This window comes from Oncorhynchus masou, chromosome 14 (assembly GCF_036934945.1).
Source record: "Oncorhynchus masou masou isolate Uvic2021 chromosome 14, UVic_Omas_1.1, whole genome shotgun sequence".
NCBI classification, from domain to species: Eukaryota; Metazoa; Chordata; class Actinopteri; order Salmoniformes; family Salmonidae; genus Oncorhynchus; species Oncorhynchus masou.
In genome coordinates, this window is record NC_088225.1 from 21,788,483 (window position 1) to 21,812,586 (window position 24,104).

General features: G+C 44.4%; 1 protein-coding gene and 1 pseudogene across 1 annotated transcript; one reads left to right on the top strand and one right to left on the bottom strand.

Moving 5' to 3' along the window:
• LOC135554533 (Ig mu chain C region membrane-bound form-like) overlaps nt 1-24,104 on the bottom strand; it is a 526,132-nt pseudogene that overhangs the window by 51,229 nt on the left and 450,799 nt on the right.
• Nucleotides 642-12,378, top strand: LOC135554829 (uncharacterized). The gene is made up of 11 exons (XM_064987278.1): nt 642-1,029; nt 1,154-1,453; nt 4,025-4,339; nt 4,499-4,792; nt 4,929-5,228; nt 7,796-8,110; nt 8,270-8,563; nt 8,700-8,999; nt 10,985-11,272; nt 11,436-11,587; nt 11,994-12,378. The coding sequence occupies exons 1-11, from the start codon at nt 642-644 to the stop codon at nt 12,000-12,002; spliced, it is 2,955 nt and encodes a 984-aa protein (XP_064843350.1). The 3' UTR covers nt 12,003-12,378.

Here is a 24,104-nt window from a genome sequence, read left to right on the forward strand (position 1 = left end):
TCTACATCTTATTTTTGCTGGATGCTGTTTGCGTACTGGGTTCTGCATGAACACATCTGGAATCAGTGGGCCTTGCTAAACTTGGTATGCAAACCATTCAGAAATAGCTTGATGGGTTGTCAAAACAACGAAAGTGTAACACCGAGTGGTAAGAAGTTACATAACAGAAATATAGAAGAGAACTCTTCATGCAGAGAGCTCAGAAACATGCAAATGGCAACTCATTTCCTTAAGCAGAAGGAGACACACACCTGGCTTCTCATACACACGGTTGCTCAACATGTTTCACTTCTGTTTTTTGGGATGCTTTTTTGCGACCAGGGTGTTACCCCACGCTTCCGCCTGCTGCATTCCCTGTTCGCTGAGGCCTGTCCTGCTCTAACACCTGTGTTTCACAACCCTCCAACTCCACATCTGACCACAACCATTACCAGTTCTCAGTGCCCAGCCAGCCAGCTACCTAATACGTCAATAGCGCCATCTAGGCGTATGTTAAAAGTCATTACACTCAGCCCAGGCCTGGTTTTCATAGACTGGGTTACTTTAAACTGCATAAAAAAAGGTATGAAGAATTTGATTAAAAGTTTACAATCTGACTTTGGTTTACAACTTGTTAATCACCAAATCTGAAAAAATTGTCAATGTCAAAAAGTGGCCCTGAATTTTCCTCCTCCTTCCACTTTGTATTAGTGCAGCGGGTCATTCCTCCAAATATCACACTGTATCCTCTCTGGGAGGAACTGGAGGTAGGATCGAAGGTGGGAATCCTCTGCATCCTGAGTGGGTTCTACCCTGACAAGCTGAGTGTGGAGTGGCTGCTGGATGACAAGACTGTGACCACATCTCCAGTCCAGCGGAAGCTGCAGAGTGTAGAAGGTGAGGAGAACACATTCAGCCTGAACAGCCAGCTGGAGCTGGACCGGAGCCAATGGACTCAAGGGTCAGAGGTCACATGCAAGGCCATCCACAATGCAGCACAAGGACCACCTACAGGAACACCAGTCTCCAGGACCACCAGTATTTGCTCAGGTGGGTTTCAGTGACAGAACTGTGTATTGGGCCAGAGGATGGGTATAGAAAAGTGTACAATTGAAAACATAGTAACAATCCAAATCTAAAAGTCTTGTGAATTCTCCATCTGTTTTCCTTTCAGCTTTTCCCTCGTCTACTCCATCCATCCACCTGGAGACCCCCAGATTCAGGACAGTGATGGCACAGACTGAGGTAACAGCTACATGTGTGGTCCACTCTGCATATGACGCCAAAGTGTCCTGGCTTCTGGATGGAAAAGACCCAACCAGTAGGACCCCAGTGAACCAGGCCAGCAGCACAACTCAGAGCATCAGCAGTAACCTGACTCTTCCCTCAAGCCAATGGAAAACCCTGAACACAATAACATGCAGAGCTGAACATCGCTGCTTCAACTCCACAGAGAAGACCAGTAATGTTAAAGGTTAGCATGGCCTTTTGTGATCATATATTTGCATTTTTTATTTTTTATTGAACCTTTATTTAACGAGGCAAGTCAGTGAAGAACAAATTCTTATTTACAACGACAGCCTACCAAAAAGGCAAAAGGCCTCCTGTGGGGATGGGGTCTGGGATTAAAATGAATAAATAAATAAAATATAAACATAGGACAAAACACACATCATGACAAGAGAGGTAACACAACACTACATAAAGAGAGACCTAAGACAACAACATAGCAAGGCAGCAACACATGACAACACAGCAAATCAAATCAAATCAGAGTTTTTTTGTCACGTGCGTTAAATACAGCAGGTGTAGTGAAATGCCTTACAGTGAAATGCTTACTTAAATGGCTCTAACAAACAGTGCAAAACAGGTATTCAGTGAACAATAGGTAAGTAAAGAAAGAAAAACAACAGTAAAAAGACAGTGAAAAATAGCAGTAGTGAGGTTATGTACAGTAGCGAGGCTATAACAGTAGCGAGGCTACATACAGACACTGGTTAGTCAGACTGATTGCGGTAGTATGTACGTGTAGATATGGTTAAAGTCACTATGCATATATGATAAACAGAGAGTAGCAGTAGAGTAACAGATGGGTTGGTGGGTGGTGGGTGGTGGGACACAATGCAGATAGCCCAGTTTGCGGATGTGCAGGGGCACTGATGGTTGGGCCAATTGAGGTAGTATGTACATGAATGTATAGTTAAAGTGACTATGCATAAATGATGAACAGCGAGTAGCAGAAGCGTAAAAGAGGGGTTGGGGAGGGACACAATGCAAATAGTCTGAGTAGCCATTTGATTACCTGTTCAGGAGTTTATTGGCTTGGGGGTACCAACTGTTGAGAAGCCTTTTTGTCCTAGACTTGGCACTCCGGTACCGCTTGCCATGCGTTAATAGAGAGAACAGTCTATGACTGGGGTGGCTGGGGTCTTTGACAATTTTTAGGGCCTTCCTCTGACACTGCCTGGTGTAGAGGTCCTGGATGGCAGGCAGCTTAGCCCCAGTGATGTACTGGGCCATATGTACTAACCTCTCCAGTGCCTTGCGATCAGAGGCCGAGCAAATTCCGTACCAGGCAGTGATGCAACCAGTCAGATGCTCTCGATGTTGCAGCTGTAGAACCTTTGAGGATCTGAGGACCCATGCCAAATCTTTTTTAGTTTCCTGAGGGGGAATACGCTTTTTTGTGCCCTCTTCACGACTATCTTCGTATGTTTGGACCATTCAAGTTTGTTGGTGAAGTGGACTCCAAGGAACTTGATGCTCTCAGCCTGCTCCACTAGAGCCCCATTGATGAGAATGGACGTGTGCTCGGTCCTCATTTTCCTGTTGTCCAAAATCATCTCCTTAGTCTTGGTTAAGTTGAGGGATAGCTTGTTATTCTGGCACCACCCGGCCAGGTCTCTGACCTCCTCCTGTCACGAACTGGTTCTAAGCCCGTAACAAAAAGGGAGACAATCTGGAGATAAAGAATTAGCAAAATATATGTATTAACTGAAGTAAAGCAAATACAATTAACAATGGTTTGTTTAGTCAGTAGGGTAAGTGAGTTGTCACGTGCATACATGTGATAATGAGGGGTATTGAAAGGTGCCAATTCATATAAACCAAATAGCCACAACCAAATCTGTCTGTGTCTGCATAGAGAGAGTCTCCTCCATAAATGGGTAAGTGGTGTATTTATTCTGGGACACACCTGAGATCAGGTTCTATTTTTCTGGTGCACCGTATTTCCCGCTAGCTGAATATCCATGTCATCATTCAGCCACGATTCCGTGAAACATAAGATATTACAGTTTATGATGTCCCGTTGGCATGATATTCGTGATCGTACCTCATCTAATTTATTGTCCAATGATTGCACGGTGGCGAGTAATATTGACTGTAACGGCAGCATCCCACTCGCTTTCTGCGGATCCTTACGAAGCACCCCGCTCTGTGTCCTCTGTACCTGCGTCTCTTCCACTTGAAAATAACTGGGATGTTGGCCTTGTTGGGTGTTCTGACAATGTCCTGTGTGTTCTGCTTGTTGAAGAAAAATTATTTGTCTAATCCGATGTGAGTGATCGCTGTCCTGATATCCAGAAGCTATTTTTTGCAGTAAGATACGGTTACAGAAACATTATGTACAAAGTAAGTTACAAATAACATGAAAAATCCCCACATAATAGCACAATTGGTTGGGTGCCTGTAAAACTGCTGCCATTTCTTCTGGCGCCATTGGTAGCAACACAACATAACAACAACATGGTGGCAACACAACATGGTAGCAGTACAAAACATGGTACAAACATTATTGGGTACAGACAACAGCACAAAGGGCAAGAAGGTAGAGACAACAATACATCACACAAAGCAGCCACAGCTGTCAGTAAGAGTGTCCATGATTGTGTCTTTGAATGAGATATATACAGAGAGAAGTACAGAAAAACATTCAGTATTCTTCTGTCCTCCCCCATAAAAAGTAGACATTATTGACACTGAAGCCAGATCAGTGTTCCTTTCTCCTGTTCACCCCTCTCCTCTGTGTGTGTGTGTTCTCCAGGACCTGCAGTGAGCAGCACTGCCACAGTGCTGATCAGGAGGTCTCTCCCAGAGTTACTGAAGGGAAACAGTGCTGTGCTGGAGTGTGCCATCACACAACTCTCCTCCAGTGACCTATACGTCACCTTTCAGGCAAATGGGGTTGATTTCCCTGAGAAACAGTATGTGGATCTGCCTGCCTCCAAAGGCCCCCATTCACTCACCAGACAGTTCTCTATCCCCAAATCACACTGGAAGACAGACAACACTTTCACCTGTAAAGTTAACCAAGGTTTCTCCAACAGCTTGGTGTCTAGCTCCAACGTCAAGATTTTTGGTGAGTGAACTTCTCTCATCTGACCCAATTATACCTTCTCAAATGCTTGAAAATGTAGAAAGGCCTACCTACATGAAATTATGTTTCCATTGTTTGTTGCATGATATTCATTCAGCACTCCAGGGCTAAAATGGAAAAATGAAATGGTGTTCTTTCCAGGTGAACTGTCCATGGAACTCCTTCTAGTCCCCAGTGAGGAGCTGTCTGGCTCAGGGACCCAGAAACTCATGTGTTCTGGGTGGGGCTTCAACCCTAAGATCAAGTGGCTCTCTGGGTCTGAACAGAGGTCTGCAACGGACAATGAGATAAGGATGGGGGAAGACGGACATGTGGCACTAACCAGTCATATCACAGTAACACAGCAGGAGTGGAATGAGGGAAAGGACTTCATCTGTGAGGTAGATGACAAAGATCTTCAGAAAACTGTCAGGAAGAGCACCAGTTTATGCACAGGTAGTTTGTAAACTTACAGAAGCGCCTTACCTGTTTAAAGTTTTGCTTCAAAAGTCATAAATCAAAACCTAATTACCTTGGAGTATAAAACACTATTTTACGATTTTATCTCCACACTCATCTGTTTTGCTCTCAGCTTTTCCCTCGTCTACTCCATACCTCCACCTGGAGACCCCCAGATTCAGGACAGTGATGGCACAGACTGAGGTAACAGCTACATGTGTGGTCCACTCTGCATATGACGCCAAAGTGTCCTGGCTTCTGGATGGAAAAGACCCATCCAGTAGGACCCCAGTGAACCAGGCCAGCAGCACAACTCAGAGCATCAGCAGTAACCTGACTCTTCCCTCAAGCCAATGGAAAACCCTGAACACAATAACATGCAGAGCTGAACATCGCTGCTTCAACTCCACAGAGAAGACGAGTAATGTTAAAGGTTAGCATGGAACTTTGTGATCATATATTTTAATTTGTTTTACATTTTATTGAACCTTTATTTAACTAGGCAAGTCAGTGAAGAACAAATTCTTATTTACAACGACAGCCTACCAAAAAGGCAAAAGGCCTCCTGTGGGGATGGGGTCTGGGATTAAAATGAATAAATAAATAAAATATAAACATAGGACAAAACACACATCATGACAAGAGAGGTAACACAACACTACATAAAGAGAGACCTAAGACAACAACATAGCAAGGCAGCAACACATGACAACACGACAAATCATATCAGAGTTTTTTTGTCACGTGTGTCAAATACAACAGATGTAGTGAAATGCCTTACAGTGAAATGCTTACTTAAATGGCTCTAACAAACAGTGCAAAACAGGTATTCAGTGAACAATAGGTAAGTAAAGAAAGAAAAACAACAGTAAAAAGACAGTGAAAAATAGCAGTAGTGAGGTTATGTACAGTAGCGAGGCTATAACAGTAGCGAGGCTACATACAGACACTGGTTAGTCAGACTGATTGAGGTAGTATGTACGTGTAGATATGGTAAAAGTGACTATGCATATATGATAAACAGAGAGTATCAGTAGCGTAACAGATGGGTTGGTGGGTGGTGGGTGGTGGGACACAATGCAGATAGCCCAGTTTGCGGATGTGCAGGGGCACTGATGGTTGGGCCAATTGAGGTAGTATGTACATGAATGTATAGTTAAAGTGACTATGCATAAATGATGAACAGCGAGTAGCAGAAGCGTAAAAGAGGGATTGGGGAGGGACACAATGCAAATAGTCTGAGTAGCCATTTGATTGCCTTTTCAGGAGTCTACTGGCTTGGGGGTACCAACTGTTGAGAAGCCTTTTTGTCCTAGACTTGGCACTCCGGTACCGCTTGCCATGCGTTAATAGAGAGAACAGTCTATGACTGGGGTGGCTGGGGTCTTTGACAATTTTTAGGGCCTTCCTCTGACACTGCCTGGTGTAGAGGTCCTGGATGGCAGGCAGCTTAGCCCCAGTGATGTACTGGGCCATACGTACTAACCTCTCCAGTGCCTTGCGATCAGAGGCCGAGCAAATTCCGTACCAGGCAGTGATGCAACCAGTCAGATGCTCTCGATGTTGCAGCTGTAGAACCTTTTGAGGATCTGAGGACCCATGCCAAATCTTTTTAGTTTCCTGAGGGGGAATACGCTTTTTTGTGCCCTCTTCACGACTGTCTTCGTATGTTTGGACCATTCAAGTTTGTTGGTGAAGTGGACTCCAAGGAACTTGATGCTCTCAACCTGCTCCACTAGAGCCCCATTGATGAGAATGGACGTGTGCTCGGTCCTCATTTTCCTGTTGTCCAAAATCATCTCCTTAGTCTTGGTTAAGTTGAGGGATAGCTTGTTATTCTGGCACCACCCGGCCAGGTCTCTGACCTCCTCCTGTCACGAACTGGTTCTAAGCCCGTAACAAAAAGGAGACAATGTGGAGATAAAGAATTAGCAAAATATATGTATTAACTGAAGTAAAGCAAATACAATTAACAATGGTTTGTTTAGTCAGTAGTGTAAGTGAGTTGTCACGTGCATACATGTGATAATGAGGGGTATTGAAAGGTGCCAATTCATATAAACCAAATAGCCACAACCAAATCTGTCTGTGTCTGCATAGAGAGAGTCTCCTCCATAAATGGGTAAGTGGTGTATTTATTCTGGGACACACCTGAGATCAGGTTCTATTTTTCTGGTGCACCGTATTTCCCGCTAGCTGAATATCCATGTCATCATTCAGCCACGATTCCGTGAAACATAAGATATTACAGTTTATGATGTCCCGTTGGTATGATATCCGTGATCGTACCTCATCTAATTTATTGTCCAATGATTGCACGGTGGCGAGTAATATTGACTGTAACGGCAGCATCCCACTCGCTTTCTGCGGATCCTTACGAAGCACCCCGCTCTGTGTCCTCTGTACCTGCGTCTCTTCCACTTGAAAATAACTGGGATGTTGGCCTTGTTGGGTGTTCTGACAATGTCCTGTGTGTTCTGCTTGTTGAAGAAAAATTATTTGTCTAATCCGATGTGAGTGATCGCTGTCCTGATATCCAGAAGCTATTTTTTGCAGTAAGATACGGTTACAGAAACATTATGTACAAAGTAAGTTACAAATAACATGAAAAATCCCCACATAATAGCACAATTGGTTGGGTGCCTGTAAAACTGCTGCCATTTCTTCTGGCGCCATTGGTAGCAACACAACATAACAACAACATGGTGGCAACACAACATGGTAGCAGTACAAAACATGGTACAAACATTATTGGGTACAGACAACAGCACAAAGGGCAAGAAGGTAGAGACAACAATACATCACACAAAGCAGCCACAGCTGTCAGTAAGAGTGTCCATGATTGTGTCTTTGAATGAGATATATACAGAGAGAAGTACAGCAAAACATTCAGTATTCTTCTGTCCTCCCCCATAAAAAGTAGACATTATTGACACTAAAGCCAGATCAGTGTTCCTTTCTCCTGTTCACCCCTCTCCTCTGTGTGTGTGTGTTCTCCAGGACCTGCAGTGAGCAGCACTGCCACAGTGCTGATCAGGAGGTCTCTCCCAGAGTTACTGAAGGGAAACAGTGCTGTGCTGGAGTGTGCCATCACACAACTCTCCTCCAGTGACCTATACGTCACCTTTCAGGCAAATGGGGTTGATTTCCCTGAGAAACAGTATGTGGATCTGCCTGCCTCCAAAGGCCCCCATTCACTCACCAGACAGTTCTCTATCCCCAAATCACACTGGAAGACAGACAACACTTTCACCTGTAAAGTTAACCAAGGTTTCTCCAACAGCTTGGTGTCTAGCTCCAACGTCAAGATTTTTGGTGAGTGAACTTCTCTCATCTGACCCAATTATACCTTCTCAAATGCTTGAAAATGTAGAAAGGCCTACCTACATGAAATTATGTTTCCATTGTTTGTTGCATGATATTCATTCAGCACTCCAGGGCTAAAATGGAAAAATGAAATGGTGTTCTTTCCAGGTGAACTGTCCATGGAACTCCTTCTAGTCCCCAGTGAGGAGCTGTCTGGCTCAGGGACCCAGAAACTCATGTGTTCTGGGTGGGGCTTCAACCCTAAGATCAAGTGGCTCTCTGGGTCTGAACAGAGGTCTGCAACGGACAATGAGATAAGGATGGGGGAAGACGGACATGTGGCACTAACCAGTCATATCACAGTAACACAGCAGGAGTGGAATGAGGGAAAGGACTTCATCTGTGAGGTAGATGACAAAGATCTTCAGAAAACTGTCAGGAAGAGCACCAGTTTATGCACAGGTAGTTTGTAAACTTACAGAAGCGCCTTACCTGTTTAAAGTTTTGCTTCAAAAGTCATAAATCAAAACCTAATTACCTTGGAGTATAAAACACTATTTTACGATTTTATCTCCACACTCATCTGTTTTGCTCTCAGCTTTTCCCTCGTCTACTCCATACCTCCACCTGGAGACCCCCAGATTCAGGACAGTGATGGCACAGACTGAGGTAACAGCTACATGTGTGGTCCACTCTGCATATGACGCCAAAGTGTCCTGGCTTCTGGATGGAAAAGACCCAACCAGTAGGACCCCAGTGAACCAGGCCAGCAGCACAACTCAGAGCATCAGCAGTAACCTGACTCTTCCCTCAAGCCAATGGAAAACCCTGAACACAATAACATGCAGAGCTGAACATCGCTGCTTCAACTCCACAGAGAAGACGAGTAATGTTAAAGGTTAGCATGGAACTTTGTGATCATATATTTTAATTTGTTTTACATTTTATTGAACCTTTATTTAACTAGGCAAGTCAGTGAAGAACAAATTCTTATTTACAACGACAGCCTACCAAAAAGGCAAAAGGCCTCCTGTGGGGATGGGGTCTGGGATTAAAATGAATAAATAAATAAAATATAAACATAGGACAAAACACACATCATGACAGAGAGGTAACACAACACTACATAAAGAGAGACCTAAGACAACAACATAGCAAGGCAGCAACACATGACAACACGGCAAATCATATCAGAGTTTTTTTGTCACGTGCGTCAAATACAACAGATGTAGTGAAATGCCTTACAGTGAAATGCTTACTTAAATGGCTCTAACAAACAGTGCAAAACAGGTATTCAGTGAACAATAGGTAAGTAAAGAAAGAAAAACAACAGTAAAAAGACAGTGAAAAATAGCAGTAGTGAGGTTATGTACAGTAGCGAGGCTATAACAGTAGCGAGGCTACATACAGACACTGGTTAGTCAGACTGATTGCGGTAGTATGTACGTGTAGATATGGTAAAAGTGACTATGCATATATGATAAACAGAGAGTATCAGTAGCGTAACAGATGGGTTGGTGGGTGGTGGGTGGTGGGACACAATGCAGATAGCCCAGTTTGCGGATGTGCAGGGGCACTGATGGTTGGGCCAATTGAGGTAGTATGTACATGAATGTATAGTTAAAGTGACTATGCATAAATGATGAACAGCGAGTAGCAGAAGCGTAAAAGAGGGGTTGGGGAGGGACACAATGCAAATAGTCTGAGTAACCATTTGATTGCCTTTTCAGGAGTCTACTGGCTTGGGGGTACCAACTGTTGAGAAGCCTTTTTGTCCTAGACTTGGCACTCCGGTACCGCTTGCCATGCGGTAGTAGAGAGAACAGTCTATGACTGGGGTGGCTGGGGTCTTTGACAATTTTTAGGGCCTTCCTCTGACACTGCCTGGTGTAGAGGTCCTGGATGGCAGGCAGCTTAGCCCCAGTGATGTACTGGGCCATATGTACTAACCTCTGCAGTGCCTTTAGCTCAGTGCAAATGTTGCCTGTATCCATGGCTTCTGGTTGGGGTACGTACGTACAGTCACTGTGGGGACAACGTCCTCGATGCACTTATTGATAAAGCCAGTGACTGATGTGGTGTATTCCTCAATGCCATCAGAACAATCCCGGGAACATGTTCCAGTCTGTGATAGCAAAACCATCATGTAGTTTATCATCTGCTTCATCTGACCATCTTTTTATAGACCGAGTCACTGGTGCTTCGTGCTATAATTTCTGCTTGTAAGCAGGAATCAGGAGGATAGAGTTGTGGTCAGATTTACCAAATGTAGGGCAAGGGAGAGCTTTGTACACGTCTCTGTGTGTGGAGTACAGATTATCTAGGATTGTTTTCCCTCTGGTTGCACATTTGACATGTTGATAGAAATTAGGTAGAACTGATTTAAGTTTCCCTGCATTAAAGTCTCCGGCCACTAGGAGCACTGCCTCTGGGTGAGCGGTTTCTTGTTTGCTTATTTCCTTATACAGCTGACTGAGTGCGGTCTTAGTGCCAGCATCCGTTTGTGGTGGTAAACAAACAGCCACCAAAGTATAGCTGAAAACTTTCCAGGCAGATAGTTTTGTCTTGCCAAAACTATAGTTTGTTAACAAGAAATTTGTCGAGTGGTTGAAAAACAAGTTTGAATGACTCCAACCTAGTTTTCCCATGATCAAATTCCATTACCCCAGTTCCTGTCCTGATCCAGCATCCATGCTCTATGTGTTTCTCTCTCAGACTATGTCATGCAGCCCCCTCTCTCCCCTACCAGACTATCAGTCATGCAGCCCCCCCTCTATCCACCCAGTTTCTCTTCCAGACTATCAGTCATACAGCCCCCTCTCTGCCCAGTCTCATCCACTCCAGTCTCTCCTTCCATGACTCTCACTATCTCTCTCTCTCCAGGCTCAGTGACCCCCTCTGCACCAACAGCAACCCTGCTCCAGGATCCCAGTGAGCTCGTCTGCCTGGTGCTTGGCTTCAGCCCTTCAGACATCAACATCACCTGGCTGCTGGACAACGTGACAGAGCTGTGGAACAACAACACTAGCACCCCCTACAGGGCACCAGGGGGAAAGTTTGGCATTAGGAGCCACTTGAGCCTGGCACACCAGGATTGGACACCGGGGGCTGTTTACACCTGCAGGGTGACCCACACCAGCCAGACTCTGGCAAAGAAAATATCCAAAACAGGTGTCTGTCTGTTCACTCAATTCTGATACAATAACATTTTCCTTGTGCTAGTCTCTTTCTAGCCTCTTTCATCATTATAGTAGAGCATTACAGTTTGGATTCCAGGCTAGCCTGTTTCTGCAACACTTTCTCAATGAAAACCTCCTTTTTCCCTTTTGAGTAGAGATCCTTGAGGTGGAGGGTGTGTTCTTTGACGAGAACAGGTCTGATCCCATTCTGGCGGACACTGCAGAGGAGAACTGGAACATGGCCTGCATCTTTCTGGTCCTCTTCCTCATCTCCCTCCTCTACAGCTTCATAGTCACTCTGGTCAAGGTGAGAGGGAGAATATAACCACCTCACAAGTTTTCACTGCTTAGCTTTGAAGTGCAAACATATGTTTGTGCGATTAGCGTAAAACACTAAATATAAGAATGCATTATGTCCCAGTGTGTCTTTACTGCTTTAATTCCCCATTGAAGCACCTGTTGAGTTTCAGACATCAAATGTCATCCCACACAGAGGGTATTCAGATTATCTTCATGTTCAATATCAATCTAATGGGTCTACCCCGAGGCTATATGTTTTAGTTTTTTTGTATTTTGTATGTCACTGCAACCTCATTATCACACTTACTCACATTTTATTGCTGATTAAGCCACAGTAACATTTTGAATATAAAACAAGCGTTACAAGGTTTTCACAACAACTTATACTTAGATTTTTCTTTTCATTTTTCCAGACAAAATGATGACTTCAGGACACTTCCATATGATGGATCCCTAGGAGTTCAACTGGAAATGAAACCATTTATTTCAACCTTTTCTTATCAAATCACAACACGTTTCTTTAGAAAATTGCATAGTTTGAATTTCTTACGGTTTCCTGTTGCAGGTTTGATGACAGGGAAGTGTTATTGTTTTTATTCCTCACAAAGACAGACAATGTGGAGGTGCTCTTACTTGCTCTCATCTCTTGTTAATGCGTTATAGAATTTTTTGAGCAGAGATAAAAAAGGATGTTTAACCTCTATTAAATAAGGCCGACCATTACTCTCTATGATGAAGTATTTAGACACCAGTTATTGCTGAATTATCTGCTGATAATAAAACATTATTTCAAACAACCTACTTTGTCCTCCTCCCTCTTGTGTGTTATTTGTAGTTTATCATTTTTAAATTATCTTAAAAAGTATATACCATTAGTAAGAATTAAAATCATGTTTCATATGTGATTTGATATAGATACATATAGAGAACAACATTAAAAGACCACATAAGTAGGACCATGCTTTTTGGCTTTTTGGTTTTTCTGGCACTTTTTACTTGAATTTCCAGCATGATACACTGGGTTTGCTGCTGGTAGAAAACCCTAGGAAAAGTTATTTAATTGATACAAGCTTTCTCCAATCAATCAATCACTCAATCACAGTCTTGTTGTGCGGTGTGTATTTGGTGGGGGGATTCACCTTAGCCAGGGGAGGCATATCTCTGTGAATCTTAATCACACCGAGCCTATTATTTGGCAGAGAATACTATTTGTAGATCAGCCTCCCCTGGCTTAGGTGAGCCCCCCCCAACACACACACACACACACACACACACACACACACACACACACACACACACACACACACATGAACAACCAGATTGGAGACAGCTTATGTTAATTAAATACAATATCTTATTTCCCCTGTTTGCTGTCATGTACTTTGTTTCATCACTGTAACACCATTGTTGTCCACTAGAGGACGCCACAAGACTGGGGTGCATCTGACTGTGGGCTGGTACATTTCCCATGTGAAAGGCCAATCATGTGTGGCAGTGGTCACTGGTCTGTATGCAGATGCTCACAGTTCGGAAAACAACTGAAAATATTAGCTGGCTGCATTCAGGGAAGGTCCCCACGAATACAGAGGAAGAGACAGTTATTCTCAAAATGTCTGCATATGTCAGCAAGAATATCTGTGAGAGTGTGTATGTGTGTGTCTGGAGGGTTTGAAGGAATTCACATCTGGGAGGGAAGAGACTGAGTTCACCCAGCCTCCCAATTGGCTGGCTCTTGTGTAATCTGGCATCGTAAGTGCTCTGATTGGCTCAGACCGCCGTGGCTGAGGACCAACGCTGTGACACTGTTGCCGGGACGGAGTCACAGCATGTTGCCAACTGACGTGCCAAGGGGCTGGCGACAGGGGAGAGGAGGGCACAATGCCCAGCAGGCTGCGCATCCAGCAGCATCTCCCTGTCTGACCACCTCTTTCTCCATCTGACCCTCTCCCCAGTCTCCCATCACCAACCATGGAGAAATAACCAGTGAACATCCTCACTCAATAGGGCACAGAGAAATGACAGCCATTTAGCTGTATAATAAGGCTTGTTATAATCGACCACATCAGTATCTCATTGGTAAGCACAGTGATGACCGTAATAATTACCACCTACACTCTTGGAAAAAAGGTGCTAAGTAGAACCATACAGAGTTTGACACCCCTGCCATAGGGGACTCCTTTTTCGGTGATGGATAGAACCATTTGTAGAGGGTTCAATATAGAACCCTTTATGTAGGTTTCTTCAAAGAACCCCCTGAATATAGTTCTACCTAGAACCCTCTATGAATGGATCTGCCTAGAACTCTTTGAAGGGTTCTAACAAGAGCAATTTGATCATCTAAAGGTTCTTTCTAAAACTGTCTATGAAGGATTCTACCCGAGAACCCTTTTATCTTTGGGAGGGTTCTTCCTAGAAACCTCTATGAACAGTTCCAACAGCCTTATTAGCTTTTAAATTATAATTATTTATGACAATATATTAGATACATATTTATTATCCAAGATGGCATAGCAGTCAGACGTCCTTTGTCCTCATCTTTTCGTGTCCCATGTATATATATATTTACACCTTTCTTCGCATATCTTTTATATATTTTATTTTCAAACTTCAAAATACTCTCCTGCAACCCGCCTCACCAATTTAAAAAATATATATATATTTACCTCAAATCTGAAATCCACAATAGAAGCTAGCCTCTCTAGCCAGAAGCTAGCCAGTTTACTGGCTAACGTTAGTATTCAGCTAACCACGGTTTGTGGTCATCAGCTAAAGCTATCGGCAGTTTTGTACAACACGACTCAGACCAGAACATACCGTACCTATTTTTCTCTCCATGTCCCCGGATTTCAACCGCAAGCTCTGGACATTTACGCCTGGATCTCGCAGCTAGCTAGCTGCTATCCGTGTGACTATTTGGCTTACGTCGATCGCGGAGAAAACATAAATTATTCCGGAGCTAGCCAGCTGAAGTGTTCCATTAGCCACTCCTGGGCAACAATCACCTATCCGGACCCGTTTTACTGCCGATACGGAGCCCCACCGGGCCTTCACAACTGGACTACCAACGTTATCTGCCCGAGGGAGTTATCCAACTGGCCACTCCATCGCGACGTTACCTGAACGCCCATCTGCGGCCCGCTAATCGTTAGCTGTTTTATTGTCTGCTATCTGAATAGGTCTATTGGACAATTTTTCTTGTGTCACTATAACTATATCTATTTTACCAATTGAATTGATCCCCTCTACCACACGGAACCCCACTTATCTACCGATGGAAACGCACAAGGTGGCTAAAAACAGAACTCCATCCTATGCTAGCTTGCTACCGATGGCCCGGCTAGCTGTCTGAATCACTACTCACTGGACCCTTATGATCACTCGACTAAGCATGCCTCTCCTTAATGTCAATATGCCTTGTCCATTGCTGTTCTGGTTAGTGTTTATTGGCTTATTTCACTATAGAGCCTCTAGCCCTGCTCACTGTACCTTATCCAACCTTTCAGTTCCACCATCCATACATGCAATGACATCCCCTTGTTTTCAATGATGTTTCTGATATATCTCTCATCATCACTCAATACCTAAGTTTATCTCCACTGTATTCACAACCTACCATATCTTTGCCTGTACATTATACCTTGAAGCTATTTTATCGCCCCCAGAAACCTCCTTTTACTCTCTGTTCCAGATGTTCTAGACGACCAATTCTCATAGCTTTTAGCCGTACCCTTATCCTACTCCTCCTCTTTTCCTCTGGTCATGTAGAGGTGAATCCAGGCCCTGCGGTGCCTAGCTCCACTCCTATTCCCCAGGCGCTCTCTTTTGATGACTTCTGTAACCGTAATAGCCTTGGTTTCATGCATATTAACATTAGAAGCCTCCTCCCTAAGTTTGTTTTATTCAATGCTTTAGCAAATTCTGCCAACCCGGATGTTCTAGCCGTGTCTGAATCCTGGCTCAGGAAGACCACCAAAAATTCTGAAATCTTCATCCCTAACTACAACATTTCGTGCCAAAGGGGCGATATTGCAATCTACTGCAAAGATAACCTGCAAAGTTCTGTCCCTAGTATCCAGGTCTGTACCCAAACAATTTGAACATCTACATCCACCTCTCTAAAAACAAGTCTCTCACCGTTGCCGCTTGCTATAGACCAACCTCTGCCCCCAGCTATGCTCTGGACACCATATATGAACTGATTTCCCTCCATCTATCTTCAGAGCTCGTGCTGCTAGGTGACCTAAACTGGAACATGCTTAACACCCCAGCCATCCTACAATCTAAACTTGATGCCCTCAATCTCACACAAATTATCAATGAACCTACCAGGTACCACCCCAAAGCCATAAACACAAGCACCCTCATAGATATCATCCTAACCAACTTGCCCTCTAAATACACCTCTGCTGTTTTCAATCACTGCCTCATTGCCTGCATCCGTGTCGGTTAGCGGTCAAACGACCTCCACTCATCACTGTCAAACGCTCCCTGAAACACTTCAGCGAACAGGCCTTTCTAATCAACCTGGCCGGGGTATCCTGGAAGGATTTTGATCTCATTCCGTCAGTAGATGATGCCTGTTTTTCTTTTAAATGCCTTCCTCGCCATCTGAAATAAGCATGCCCCATTCAAGAAATTTAGAAACAGGAACAGATATAGCCCTTGGTTCTCTCCAGACCTGACTGCCCTTAACCAACACAAAAACATCCTATGGCGTTCTGCAGTAGCATCGAATAGAGCCCGTCATATGCAACTTTTCAGGGAAGCTAGAAACCAATATACACAGGCAGTTAGAAAAGCCAAGGCTAGCTTTTTCAAGCAGAAATTTGCTTCCTGCGACACAAACTCAAAAAAGTTCTGGGACACTGTAAAGTCCATGGAGAATAAGAACACCTCCTCCCAGCTGCCCACTGCACTGAAGATAGGAAACACTGTCACCGCCGATAAATCCACTATAATTGTGAATTTCAATGAGCATTTTTCTACGGCTGGCCATGCTTTCCACCTGGCTACCCCTACCCCGGTCAACAGCACTGGACCCCCCACAGCAACTCATCCAAGCCTTCCCCATTTCTCCTTCTCCCAAATCCAGTCAGCTGATTTTCTGAAAGAGCTGCAAAATCTGGACCCCTACAAATCAGCCGGGCTAGACAATCTGGACCCTTTCTTTCTAAAATGATCTGCCGAAATTGTCGCCACCCCTATTACTAGCCTGTACAACCTCTCTTTCGTGTCGTCTGTGATTCCCAAAGATTGGAAAGCAGCTGCGGTCATCCCCCTCTTCAAAGGGGGGGACACTCGACCCAAACTGCTACAGACCTATATCTATCCTACCCTGCCTTTCTAAGGTCTTCGAAATCCAAGTCAACAAACAGATTACCGACCATTTTGAATCCCACCATACCTTCTCCGCTATGCAATCTGGTTTCAGAGCTGGTCATGGGTGCACCTCAGCCACGTTCAAGGTCCTAAACGATATCTTAACCGCCATCGATAAGAAACAATACTGTGTAGCCGTATTCATCGACCAAGGCTTTCGACTCTGTCAATCATCACATCTTCATCGGCAGACTCGATAGCCTTGGTTTCTCAAATGATTGCCTCGCCTGGTTCAGCAACTACTTCTCTGATAGAGTTCAGTGTGTCAAATTGGAGGGACTGTTGTCCGGGCCTCTAGCAGTCTCTATGGGGGTGCCACAGCGTTCAATTGTTGGACCGACTCTCTTCTCTGTATGCATCAATGATGTCGCTCTTACTGTTGGTGAGTCTCTGATACACCTCTATGCAGATGACACCATTCTGTATACTTCTGGCCCTTCTTTGGACACGGTGTTAACAACCCTCCAATCGAGCTTCAATGCCATACAACTCTCCTTCCGTGGCCTCCAATTGCTCTTAAATACAAGTAAAACTAAATGCATGCTCTTCAACCGATCGCTGCCTGCACCTGCCCGCCTGTCCAACATCACTACTCTGGACGGCTCTGACTTGGAATATGTGGACAACTACAAATACCTAGGTGTCTGGTTAGACTGTAAACTCTCCTTCCAGACATATCAAACATCTCCAATCCAAAGTTAAATCTAGAATTGGCTTCCTATTTCGCAACAAAGCATCCTTCACTCATGCTGCCAAACATACCCTTGTAAAACTGACCATCCTACCGATCCTCGACTTCGGCGATGTCCTTTACAAAATAGCCTCCAATACCCTCAATAAATTGGATGCAGTCTATCACAGTGCCATCCGTTTTGTCACCAAAGCCCCATATACTACCCACCACTGCGACCTGTACACTCTCATTGGCTGGCCCTCGCTTCATACTCGTCGCCAAGTCCACTGGCTCCAGGTCATCTACAAGACCCTGCTAGATAAAGTCCCCCCCTTATCGCAGCTCGCTGGTCACCGTAGCAGCACCCACCTGTAGCACGCACTCCAGCAGGTATATCTCTCTGGTCACCCCCAAAACCAATTCTTCCTTTGGCCGCCTCTCCTTCCAGTTCTCTGCTGCCAATGACTGGAACAAACTACAAAAATCTCTGAAACTGGAAACACTTATCTCCCTCACTAGCTTCAAGCACCAGCTGTCAGAGCAGCTCACAGATTACTGCACCTGTACATAGCCCATCTATAATTTAGCCAACTACCTCTCCCCGTACTGTATTTATTTATTTATTTTGCTCCTTTGCACCCCATTATTTCTATCTCTACCTTGCACATTCTTCCACTGCAAATCTGCCATTCCAGTGTTTTACTTGCTATATTGTATTTACTTCGCCACCATGGCCTTTTTTTTCATTTGCCTCCATTATCTCACCTCATTTGCTCACATTGTATATATACTTATTTTTCTGTTGTACTATTGACTGTATGTTTGTTTTACTCCATGTGTAACTCTGTGTTGTTGTATGTGTCGAACCGCTTTGCTTTATCTTGGCCAGGTCGCAATTGTAAATGAGAATTTGTTCTCAACTTGCCTACCTGGTTAAATAAAGGTGAAATGTTTTTTGTTTTTTACATATATCAGAAGGCCTTTGTTTAAGCGTTATACCCAAATACAGTGGTGTTAGGAATCTCCTGGTTTACAGGCCACATTAGGCCTGCAAATCACATTATACTGGCTTGAAAATTGATGTGTAATTCCTATTGGAATCCAGCCAGAGTTAGGATGTCCAACAAGTGGAATTGTTAATCACCTGCAGCCTGCATTTAGAATGACTGCTAGGGTAGGGAAGGGTCATTTATCTTTGTGTAACATAAAATATATCAACCAATCAATGTATACTGAAAAAATAAACGCACGTTAAAGATTCTAGGTAGAACTCTTTGCTTTACAAACAATTGTCTTCCAAAAACAGTTATTCTGATCAAAACGGTTCTTGGTAGAACCCTATCCCTCCGCAAAGAACCCTTTTGAAACTATTTTTTCAAAGTGTACAGTAACTAAATCATTTTCAACTTTGTTGTCAGCTCCACCATCATCATCATAACTATCCTCTACTCAGATGCTGCACTGTTCTGCCTGTCTCCACAGTGTATTGTTTATTTCAGTGCGCTGGTTAGTGGTTTGTGTACTGGATATTTATCTCTGTATGGATCAGTAGAGGGAGATGTAATCCCTGCCAGGATGTGTCCCAATAGACTAAAGTGGCTTCCTCTCCTTTTCTCCAGCCTTTCATCTGCACAGATGTGAAACACCTATTGTTTCCACATATCTTGTGTGCTCAGATCTGTTCAGGTTATTGATGACAGATCAGTATTTCAATGCATTTCTAGTCTAAAGTGATATACATTTTGCAGTGTGCAGACCTCCACAATCAACCTGATACCTCTGAGGACTCATTCTTCTGGTGTTTCTGTTCATCCTCCCAGTGGCACATGTTCAAAGTGGATGAAAAAAACAACAACACTGCCTGTTAAATCAAAATAACAAATACAATTAGAATTACAACCCTTGATGACTCCATCTTATCTTAATTGTATCCCATAAGGTAATTCAATAAATAGTAAAATAGTCTAGAGACAGGTGTCCCTCAGTCAGGGCCAGCACTCGCTCTCTGTTGTTCTCGCGGTTCAAATCACACCTAGGACTATTGCTAAATTATAAACTTCTGCTAGTTATTAGTGCTTACATAGCCCATTTAAATCTCAACCAATGTCTAGTCTCTTTAGTGAGGGTGATCAGGCCTCACCAGAAAGTCAGAACAGAGGTCAGAGGTCATTCAACCTCATTATGTGATTGTTTCTTTCCCTGTACCTCAAAAATTATTTAAAGATATTTCAAAAATGTCAAACATTTTGTGTATCAGGTTTACATTGGGTTTTAAATGACATTTTCTATCAAGAGAATTTACATGTGTGCAACCAAAACTTGGACAATAGATACTTCAGAACATTTAATTTGTGTGCCCTTTAATAAGGTACATCATTTCTAACCTGTGAAAAACCCACTAAAACCAAAATAAAAGACCCCAAACAATAAATCAGTATTTTACACCATTAACAAACATTCATAACAGGTAAAAACAAACAAAATGGCCAAGCCTTACTTAATTTGGGGCTCCTTCAACAGCCAACTTTGGGAACCTTTATACTAACTCCCAAGGCACCTGCCTCAGAAAGCATTTCAAAATGGAGAGATACAGAATTATTGATAAACACGTTAAAAAAAAACTTGGAAGTCCTGGAAGAAAGAAAATAAACATGTTCTTAGTTTGCAGATCATAATCAGTCCTAAAAATTGATCAGTCCTAAAAATTCTTAATCTTAATCAAGATTACTGCATTTTGGGCAGGAAGTCTTGATAAACCCATCCGTATACAGAATTATACTTCAGTCACATCAGATGATACGGTGTCCCGTAAAGCTGGATAGACACCTTCTGAAGTAAACAATCTCCTCTCTGTAATCTTAATCTTTTTGACCTGTTGCATTGACATACAGGTCTGTACTAACTGTCCCTGGGACATAAACTATTCAAAATATGAAACCTAATCAAATGAAATCAATGTTTTTTTGTCACGTGCACCGAAAACAACAGGTTACACCTGAGGTGTAGACCTGTTGTTTAACCCCAATTTTTTCCTAAAATTACATACCCAGATCTAACTGCCTGTAGCTCAGGCCCTGAAGCAAGGATATCCATATTCTTGGTACCATTTGAAAGGAAACACTTTGACGTTTATGGAAATGTGATAGGAATGTGGTAGAATATAACACAATAGATCTAGTAAAAGATAATACAGAGAAAAACCAACCGTTCTTTTGTATTTTTTGAACCATCTTTGAAAACCAAAAGAAAGGCCATGATGTATTATTCCAGCCCAGGTGCAATTTAAATTATGTTCACTAGATGGCATCAGTGTATGTGCAAAGTTTGAGACTGATCTAATGAACCACTGCATTTCTGTTCAAAATGCTGTATCAAGACTGCTCAAATGTGCCTAAATAGTTTATTAATATCCTTTCGTGTTCAAATTTGTGCACTCTCCTCAAAAGATAGCATGATGTTCTTTCACTGTAATAGCTACTGTAAATTGGACAGTGCAGTTAGATTAACAAGACTTTAAGCTTTCTGCCAATATAAAATATGTCTATGTCCAGGGATTTATTTTATTACCTACAACTTCATGCTAATCACATTAGCCTACATTAGCTCAACCGTCGCATGGGGGGACACTGATCCCGTAGAGGTTTTAACAGTCACTCGCGACAAAAGCCCCAGCTGAAATGCTATTGTCAGAATTCATAAATGAAATTGTGTAATGAAGCATTTGTGTAACTGTAAGAAGCTAAGGTCTTAATAAGCCATGGTTTTACAAAAACCCAGACTGAAGGGTTTGAAATTATGAAGTGTCTGGTTTTATGTGTTGATTTCCCTTACTTTGATAGAAGTATCGGACCTTTTGATAGAAGCTATAATATAATGCTTAACTTAAAATGTAATGATAATTATCACAGATTGAGTGATACAAGGAGGGAACGTGATAGAAAAATGTATGTTTGTGCTTTTCTAATAATCAATTTATGTGTTCATGCAAGTGATTGATTGCAGTATCTGCAATTTGTCAGTACGCCCAGACCCTTGTTTTGAGAACAAAAGATATCTCAGTTTCAAGGTCTCAGCTTAGAGAGAAGAAACCTCATGAGGTATTGGTCTGTTACGTGCATGACCCAGTATATGTCGGTCACATAAATGAAACAAATGTCAATGATGAATTAAATATGAATGATAAAAAAGCTAAATCATTCAAATATAACTTGTCTGTATATAAGAGAACTAACGGGACTGTAACGACGTTCTTCGTTTGCCGAAAGAGAGTCGGACCCGAAATGCAGCGTGTTGGTTACTCATGTTTATTAATAGAACAAACGACGATACATGAAAAAACAAAAAACAACAAACGGAACGTGAAAAACCTATACAGCCTGTCTGGTGAAAACTAACACAGAGACAGGAACAATCACCCACGAAATACAAAGTGAAACCCAGGCTACCTAAATACGGTTCCCAATCAGAGACAACGAGAATCACCTGACTCTGATTGAGAACCGCCTCAGGCAGCCAAACCTATGTAACACACACCCCTAATCAGCTAAAATCCCAACAACTAAAAAACCCCACTAAGAATTACAACAAACAATAAACCCATGTCACACCCTGGCCTGACCAACACAAAATACTAAGACCAAGGCGTGACAGAACCCCCCCCCCCTAAGGTGCGGACTCCCGAACACACCTCAAAACCATAGGGAGGGTCCGGGTGGGCGTCTGTCCATGGTGGCGGTTCCGGCTCGGGACGTGGACCCCACTCCATAAATGTCATAGTTCCTCCCCTTCGCGTCCTGGGATAATCTACCCTCGCCGCTGACCATGGCCGAATAGTCCTCACCCAGAACCCCACTGAAGAGAGGAGCAGCTCGTGACTGAGGGGCAGCTCGGGACTGAGGGGCAGCTCGGGACTGAGGGGCAGCTCGGGACTGAGGGGCAGCTCGGAACTGAGGGGCAGCTCGGGACTGAGGGGCAGCTCGGGACTGAGGGGCAGCTCGGGACTGAGGGGCAGCTCGGGACTGAGGGGCAGCCCAGCACTGAGAGGCAGCCCAGCACTGAGAAGAAGCCCAGTACTGAGATGAAGCCCAGCCAGGCAGTTGAATCCGGCAGATCCTGGCTGACTGTCAGATCTGGCAGATCCTGGCTGACTGGCGGATCCTGGCTGACTGGCGGATCCTGGCTGACTGGCGGATCCTGGCTGACTGGCAGATCCTGGCCGACTGGCGGATCCTGGCTGACTAGCAGATCTGGCAGATCCTGGCTGACTGGCAGATCCTGGCCGACTGGTAGCCCCCAAGAATTTTTGGGGCGGATCCTGGCTGACTAGCAGATCTGGCAGATCCTGGCTGACTGGCGGATCCTGGCTGACTGGCGGATCTGGAAGAGTCTGGTTGACTGGCAGATCTGGAAGAGTCTGGTTGACTGGCAGATCTGGAAGAGTCTGGCTGAATGGCAGATCTGAAAGAGTCTGGCTGACTGGCAGATCTGGAAGAGTGTGGCTGAATGGCAGATCTGAAAGAGTCTGGCTGACTGGCAGATCTGGAAGAGTCTGGCTGACTGGCAGATCTGGAAGAGTCTGGCTGACTCAGATCTGGAAGAGTCTGGCTGACTGGCAGATCTGGAAGAGTCTGGCTGACTGGCAGATCTGGAAGAGTCTGGCTGACTGGCAGATCCTGGCAGACTGACGGTTCTGGCTGCTTCATGCTGACTGACGGCTCTGGCTGCAACCATGCTGACTGGCGGCTCTGGCTGCTCCATGCAGATTAACAGCTCTGGCGGCTTCTTGCAGACTGACAGCTCTGACTGTTCCGTGCAGACTGGCAACTCCATGCAGACCGGCAGCTCCATGCAGACTGGCAGCTCCTTGCAGACTGGCAGCTCCTTGCAGACTGGCAGCTCCTTGCAGACTGGCAGCTCCTTGCAGACTGGCAGCTCTAGCTGCTCCATGCAGACTGGCAGCTCTGGCTGCTCCATGCAGACTGGCAGCTCCTTGTAGACTGGCAGCTCTAGCTGCTCCATGCAGACTAGCAGCTCAGGCTGCTCCGAACAGGCAGGAGGCTCCGGCAGCGCTGGAGAGGAGAAAGGCTCCGACAGGACAGGAGAGTCGAGGCGCACTGTAGGCCTGATGCGTGGTGCTGGCACTGGTGGTATTGGGCCGAGGACACGCACAGGAAGCCTAGTGCGGGGGAGCTGCTACCGGAGGGCTGGGGTGTGGAGGTGGTACTGGATAGCCCGGACCGTGCAGGCGCACTGGAGCTCTTGAGCACCGAGCCTGCCCAACCTTACCTGGTTGAATACTCTCGGTTGCCCTGCTGATTCCCGTGCAGACTGGCAACTCCATGCACGACCGTGCCAGTGCTGCGAGGTGGAATAGCCCGCACTGGGCTATGTAGGCGAACTGGAGACACCGAGCGCAAGGCTGGTGCCATGTAAGCCGGCCCAAGGATACGCACTGGGGACCAGATGCGTAGAG